General features: G+C 43.9%; 1 protein-coding gene across 3 annotated transcripts in view; it reads right to left on the bottom strand.

The window, feature by feature from the left end:
- The window catches only part of map7b (microtubule-associated protein 7b), a 33591-nt gene extending 26362 nt beyond the window's left edge, over positions 1-7229 (bottom strand). For 2 of the 3 annotated variants that reach the window (XM_080860734.1, XM_080860736.1), the window contains exon 1: positions 7110-7229. In XM_080860734.1, coding sequence (XP_080716860.1) covers positions 7110-7227 — 118 coding nt within the window. In that variant the 5' untranslated portion in view covers positions 7228-7229. Of the gene's footprint in view, positions 1-653; positions 796-7109 lie in introns of all 3 variants that reach the window. The other variant, XM_080860735.1, reaches the window with a different exon arrangement.
- Between the last annotated feature and the right edge of the window lie 588 nt (positions 7230-7817).

Genomic DNA, 7817 nt, shown 5'->3' with positions numbered 1-7817 from the left:
TTTCAGGAAAGGAGTGCTTTTATTTAATTTATATTCAAATGTTATTGATATTCTACACTGTGTTCAGACTTGGAAAGACACTAAACAAATACCCCACAAACACACACACACACACACACACACACACACACACAGATCTATACATACATATACACACAGAACAAATATCCCCTGTCCTGTGTGGTCACAGGTTAAAGGTATCTCTGTCAGATCTGTTTTTCACGTTTTACTTTCGGTGCCCTTCAACCACCACCACATAACGTACACACACACACACACACACACACACACACACACACACACACACACACACACACACACACACACACACACACACACACACATCTGGAGGATTCATGGGTCCTGTTGGTTTATGCCTCAGACCCAGGCACTTTCTGTTTTACAACATAGCCCAATTTCAAACTGTGTTTCCATTAGAAACTTCTATACACATTATACCCACACACACACCCACATCTCGACAAATCAACGATCCCTTTCTCCAAAACATGTAAAAGTGTTCAAAACCACAGCACCAGGCAAAAATCATATCACACGCACAGCTTCCCTGACACAGTACTGAACACACACACACACACACACACACACACACACACCCACACCCACACCCACACCCACACGCACACACACACCTGGAGTATTTCTCATGGTGTCCATTTGATCCCGGCAGGTAGCTGTGGAGCGGTTCTAGTGACCGTGGGGGAACCCTGACTTCTTCATCCCCAGGAGAAGGTGTGGAACTAGGCCACACATTTTAAAACACACAAGCGCAGTCTCAAACACACACACACACAACAAAATAAATAAATAAAACGGCAACACAACCGGTAAACAAAAGACTGAAAAAACACAATTTTTGTGTGTGTGCCTTTGCATGTGTGTGTGCACGGCTGAACTTGAAAACGGACTGACTGCTGAAGGATTGACATTCCCCTTATCTCCTCCCCTGTTTAGCCAGTGTGTGTGTGTGTGTGTGTGTGTGTGTGTGTGAGTGTGAGAGAGAGAGAATGATAGAGTCTCACTCATCTCACTCCATTTTCCATGAGTGTGATGCGTGCAAGATTATCACTCAGATTGCATGTGACCCTTTTTGTGTATAACAGCTTAGGGAGTGTGTGTGTGTGAGAGAGGGATTAGTTGGTGAGTTAGTGATTAGTGTGTATTTTTCCCTGTTGAGAAGGCCGGTGTGTGTGTGTGTGTGTATGCAGGGGGCAACGTCCGTAGCCAGAGCAGCTTAGCGGCGGGTAATGCTAAGCCAAAAAAAGGGGGGGGGGAATCATACCTACCCCTGTGTGTGTGTGTGTGTGTATGTATGTATGTATGTATGTATGTATGTTGGAGAGTGTGAGTGTGTTTATGCATATGTGTGTTTGAGTGTGTGTGTGCGTCATGAAGCCAGACCAAGGGTCTAGTCACACACTGTAATACATTTCATTATGACTCCTAATCTTTCTAAACATTTTATGGAGACTTACTCCCACCACCATTTCCCTAGTCAGCACTCATGGTCCCATAAGCAACCAATGGGCTAGTTCCCTGCCTGCTACTTCCACACGTGACAGCCAATGGGCTAGTTCCCTGCCTGCACACTTCCACACCTGACAGCCAATGGGCTATTTCCCTGCCTGCTACTTCCACACGTGACAGCCAATGGGCTAGTTCCCTGACTGATCACTTCCACACCTGACAGCCAATGGGCTAGTTCCCTGCCTGCACACTTCCACACCTGACAGCCAATGGGCTAGTTCCCTGCCTGATCACTCCCACACCTGACAGCCAATGGGCTAGTTCCCTGCCTGATCACTTCCACTACTGACAGTTTGGTGAGAGGTGACCATACTGGCACACATTGGCTGACATGGGGTGGCTATACACTGGTAATTGGGAGAGGGCTCCCCTATAATGTATGTGAAGTGTCTTGAGAAAAGGCTATAAGTATGAATCCTATGGTATGAAAAAATATGGAATAAATTATATAGGGTGTGACCTGTGGCTGATATACTTCATGTAGCTATAAGCATATGGGGTAGAGTGAAATACTTCTGTGTGTAATTTCCTGATTCGCTTTGTGGACTGAAACGTTTTTGTGAATTTTCAGCAAGACATATTTTGTGGTGATCTCTCTAAAACCTCACTTAAACTCCACATATACTTGATAACAAATGAATTAGATAAAACTCAGACGTCAGACAGATTATCTAAACGAGTTTAGTTTTTTTGTATATGTTTTTTATTGTAATAGTATTTCGATAATTTTTGTGTTTGTGTGGTCAGCAATGGAGATATAAATTAGATGAATCATATGATTTCACAAACGTTGACAGCCAGACTTATTTGGTTATTCCATCCAAACTAGAAAGTTATTGAAATTAAGTTGAAATAAAATGTCATGCCTTGGTTTGACCCAAGGTTTGAACTAAATTACAAAATTACAAAAAGTTCTTGTTAATATCACAAGTAATCCTGCCCTGGGACATTAAGCAGTGGTTGAGACAGACTGTGCATAACCTTATACCACCATCAGGAGGCCAGAAGAACTGAAAATAAGTTGCAATTTTACATCAAGGCTTATTGTATGCATTTTGTTTCCAATGAATGCAGTTAATAAGACAATATGGAGCACTGTAAAACATGCGATAAAGTGCATTCCATATCCATATGTTTATGACCCCATCATTATCAAACACTTGATTACACACAAATACACAGCGTACAAAGCGCAGACACATACAAACACACAAACTTCTGCACACAACCATAAACACACACACACACACACACACACACACACACACACACAGGGTGGGACTCCTTTGGCTGACGTGGCAAGTTGTAACCATAACAACCCTGTCAGCTGGTGGATTCTCCACTCACCATGGCACACCCTCCTGTACAAGTCATGTGATCATTTGACCCCAACCAATCTGTCCGGTCTGACCTGTCAGTCACCCGCTAGTGATAGCTGCTGTTACTACAACAACAACGAGCGCACAGTGTTCACTCCTGAAGAACAATCAGATCCAAGCACACACAGACAGCCACACACACACACACACACAAAATCTTTGTGTATTCCGCTTCAGTGTTTGTTCGGACAAACCGAAAGTCAAATCCTCATATCAGCACAAAGAACCATATAACCTTCCCACTCAATATTACCACTACCTGGCTACACCATCAGTTCCCTCCAACATGTGTCCCTAGTCAGCTATGAGGATGCACATAGGTCACACACACAAGGCACTGTTCCCCATGCAGAATCATTCATTCAGTCAGAACGAACACTTGACTGAACACAAAAAGGTTTAATCATTCATTCATTTAGAGGTGAGCGCTAGACTTGGGCCGAATCTCGATTCTTCTCCTTGCCCCTTTTGCTTAATCTTGTCCCTAGCACTTGCAAGTGTAAGGGCCAAGGGCTGAGATCTTTCCCCTATGAAATGAGACGCCACTAGGTTTCGGGTACGTCATGCGTGACTGTGAGCTATGAAACTAGCGATTTAAAAAAAAAAGTCTAATGAAGAACATGGTTGCAAATATATATGTATACAACTGCGTAGAGCACGAAACAAGACTGTCGTCATTTTTAAATTCATTATAAGCCAAAAATACTTACATGTAGTGTATGTAGCATGATAGCTGGCAAGCTACCATATAAGCCAATGGAGTGGTGGTATACGCGCTAATTGTATCGGCAAAACTACCGTTTGAAAGTTTCAGTTAAGACCGACAATTCTATGCATCGCTCGTGTAGTACATTTCAGATCAAACCGAGTCATTATAAACATATAAAAAGTTGTGTAGATAGCTTTATTCATGTAAAATATTCCTCGCTTCAAGCAGCCATGTTTTTTTGAAAATTCCCGAGCTGGTTTCGCGGTGTGCTCTGGGATAGCCCTTGGAGGAGCAAGGTAGGTCTCCGATCATCTCAAAAACGAGGGCCATACAGCCCTTAACCTTACTCCTTAATCTTGATCAAGTTGGGTATTGAGACACCACTAGCTCTCACATGAACGCGCAATTTCAAGGGTAAGGGGTAAGATAAGGGGTAAGGGGAAGTATTGAGATTGGGCCTTGAACGAACATAAAAGGTTTAAACATAAAAGGTTTAATCATTCACTCTGTCATAGGCGAGCATAATATAGGGGTAACAATTAAGTCTTTCATTTAGGAGGTTTTTAGGAGACTTGACTGGCTGCAACGGTGCAATCATTTATTCATCCATGTATTCACAGGCAAGCAGGAGACATGAATGATACATTTGTATTAATGAATTAACTAATTAACTAATTCATTAATTAATACATTTATTCATCCATCCGCAGGTCAGCAGAAGACTTGACAGAGTATGAAGGTGTAATAATTCATTCATTCATTCACAGGTAAGTAGGATACTTGACTGTGATATTGTTGTTTGTCTGCATTGTTGCCCCCCGATTTGTAAAGCCATAGCCTACATCTTTTAGATGAACCCTGCCCAAACCAAACACATTGCCCCTATTTGTCTGTGAGGACAACAAATATATTGCTGTGCATAAGCCAAGCAGACACACACACACACACACACACACACACACACACACCCACACATACACACCCATCGATGCCACATCTTAACAAGCACGTGCATACACACTTACTCATTCCCTCTCACAAATGTTCTCTCTCACTGACAAACAAACACACACACACACACACACACACACACACACACACCAGATCTCAAACTCCCAGCCCCTCACACACACACACTTACCAATCTCAAACCCTTAAACAACAACACACAATCACTTAAGCTCTCTCTCACACACTCTCTCTCTCGCGCTCTTCCTCTTCCTCATACACACACACACACACAAGTCATATCTGAAACACGTATAGACAACAGCAGAATCTGGGTAAACTATGGGAGTGTCTGCAGGGTCTGTGTATATATGAAGGGTGTGTCTGTGTATCAAAGGATGGGGCAGTATGGATTACTGGGTGATATAAGATTTTGACCCGGTCAGGAGAACAAAACAAAAAACGCTTAATATACCGAACTAAGGAAACATATCCTACATAGAATATATAAATCTATTACATACATCATGAATGAAAAAAAGACCAGGATACTAACGCTTCAGATCCTGTCTTTTAAATGTTTGTATGTGTGTGTGACAGAGAGAGAGGGACAGAGCGAGAGAGAGAGAGACAGAGAGAGAGAAGGAAAGTGTGTAAGCATGAGTGTCTTCTGGTGGTATGCTGTGATAGTCTCGGCCAAATAAAGGGGGCTTTCAATGCCTCAGTCTGAGCAAAACCACACACACACACACACACACACACACACACACACACACACACACACACACACAGTGCTCTCTCCAACCAATACTCTACCACCAAGTAGACATTAGCTGCTGACATATTAGCTTTATGCTATACTGGAAAGCTAATGTGATCGTTGCCATATACCCAAACAATTAAAAACACGCTGTGTGGAAAAACAAAATCCAATAGCTGAAGATGCTGAGTGAACGGTCCTGACCACAGATCAGGAAGAGCACAGTGAACTGTGTGGCTACAGCACTGAAAAACAGGCCTGCCTAATCAGATAGGGCCCACACAGTGCAGCAGTGAAGCCCAGACTGGCTCGCAGTAGCACTCCTATGGGAACCATAAACTAGAACACTGAAAGAATAGGAGACACAGAGCAGGGAATGTCAATCTGTGTGCTAGAAAGAAAGAAAGAAAGAAAGAAAGAAAGAAAGAAAGAAAAGAAGCCAGAACAACAGTCTCAAGGGGCAGACCGTGTGTTCCTCTGAACTTAAGAAGTATGAAAGTGAGTGAGCTAGCCCTCATTCCTAAAGGTACTGCTAATATGTTTCATGGGCGGCACATGAATTTCAAATGTACCATACATCGTCACATCACTGTTCAAAAGAGCTCGCTGTCAAAGATTGAAGCCCATTGGATGATGGGTATAAAATATCACGCCCACTGTTAGGATTCTCATTTTCTCTTCCATAACAGACTATTTAAGAAATGACAAATAAAAAGTCCTAGTCCACATACACACAGACAGTTGTTCTGCATGTACTGTAGTATGTGCAATATGTGTTCGCTGGTTAATTCCTCCCTAACCATACGATCCCATGCTAGAATGCATCAGCCAACCAATAAGGTATATGCCAGATAAGCGATATCGACAGTGGTCAGAATGGCATCTTGCTAGACTCCAGTTTAACTGCTTCCCCAAACTGCCCTCTGGAAACTTCTGTAGAGAATACTAGCATGAGACTATAACCGTCCATGTGGTAACAGAACAGTGCCTGTAACAGAACATAATGACATCACAATGAGAGCTACAGTAGTACAGAAAGACTGGTGAGACATTTGGAACGATGAGCACAATTTCAAAAGCCATTCTATGTGCCACAATTCCATGACCAGTCGTAGTAGCGGCAAAAGCGGCAGATTTTCTATTGTTTGGAACATTACACACAGCTAGCGTTATGCTAGTGACCTGGGAGCAGAGTGCTGATTTGAGTAGAACTTGGTTCAACTTCCTTAGCATCATGCTCATCAATGTCAGGTTTTCTGACCACTCAGAACAGTAAGATTTTATATGGGTTGGGACATTTCTTTCCATTGTCAAGAAATGAGTGCTTCACACCACTTATGAACGAGATGGAACTGTGTTTAAACTAATACAATTATTAGGGTTATGCTTTGCTGCTGCATTACTTTCAGTATGATCCCAGCCTAAAGAATACACGCCAAGGAATTCTGGGATGCCCGGCCAGCACTATTGTCTGTCTTGAAGATCTGAGACAAGTGGCAGGGACCCTGACCACCTAAGACCAGCCTGTCATCAGTATCACTGCTTTAGCACCCCACATTCTGTTACAGACTATCTCTCTCTCTCTCACACACACACACACACACACACACACACCAACAGCAGACACTCATCAGGTATTAACGAGCTAACTCCCCATGACACACTGTTCTATACTTCTTGCTCCCTGCCTGCCTCCTTCTCTCTCTCTCTCTCCTTAAATCCTTTCTCTCTCTCTCTCCCTTCCCCTCTCTTGCTGTCTCCGTACCTGCTCTCCTTCGTCTCCTGCGTTTGCGTTGGTGTTCCTCTTCCTCAGCAATGGTGGAAAGGGCAGGGACAGCTGACCGACTGTGGCCCCCCCTCCTTATTTTTGGAGGGGCCGGCATCCTGCATGTGTGTGTATGTTGCAACTGTTAAAGGGCTCTCTTTCACCCCCCACCCCCTTCAAGGAGCTAAAAGCTAAAGCTAACCACTAGCACTTTGCCGGCAAACTACTGCTCATCTGAGCGTGCCCAGGCTCCTGCTCCCCTGGCAGAGGGGGGGGGAGAGAGAGAGAGAGAGAGAGAGAGAGAGAGAGAGAGAGAGAGAGAGAGAGAGAGAGAGAGAGAGAGAGAGAGAGAGAGAGAGAGAGAGAGGGGTGGAAGATAAAGGGGGAAGGGGGAGGAAAGAGAATGAGTGCGTTGGGGAGGGAGGGAGGGAGAGAGAAAGAGAGAAGGGAGCAATAGCAGGCGAGAAAGAGTGAGGGAGAGAGAGAGAAGGAGAGAGAGAGCGGCTCAGACTCCAGGAAGGCTTAAAGAGACAGTCCTTAGTCCACTTCGCAGCCGAACGGTAAGAATATTCTCCTCCTTGCTTTTCCTCTCTCCATCTTTCCAGTGCTCCTCTTTTTCTTCTCTGCCAGAGATGATGCTGTTCACTCACACTCACTCTCTCTTTTCTGTGTCTCTCTTCTCTCTCACACACACACACACACACACAC

Source organism: Sprattus sprattus, assembly GCF_963457725.1.
Source record: "Sprattus sprattus genome assembly, chromosome: 2".
NCBI lineage: Eukaryota > Metazoa > Chordata > Actinopteri > Clupeiformes > Clupeidae > Sprattus > Sprattus sprattus.
The sequence above is the reverse complement of the archived record's forward strand: the minus strand, read 5'-3'. Positions and strand labels throughout refer to the sequence as shown.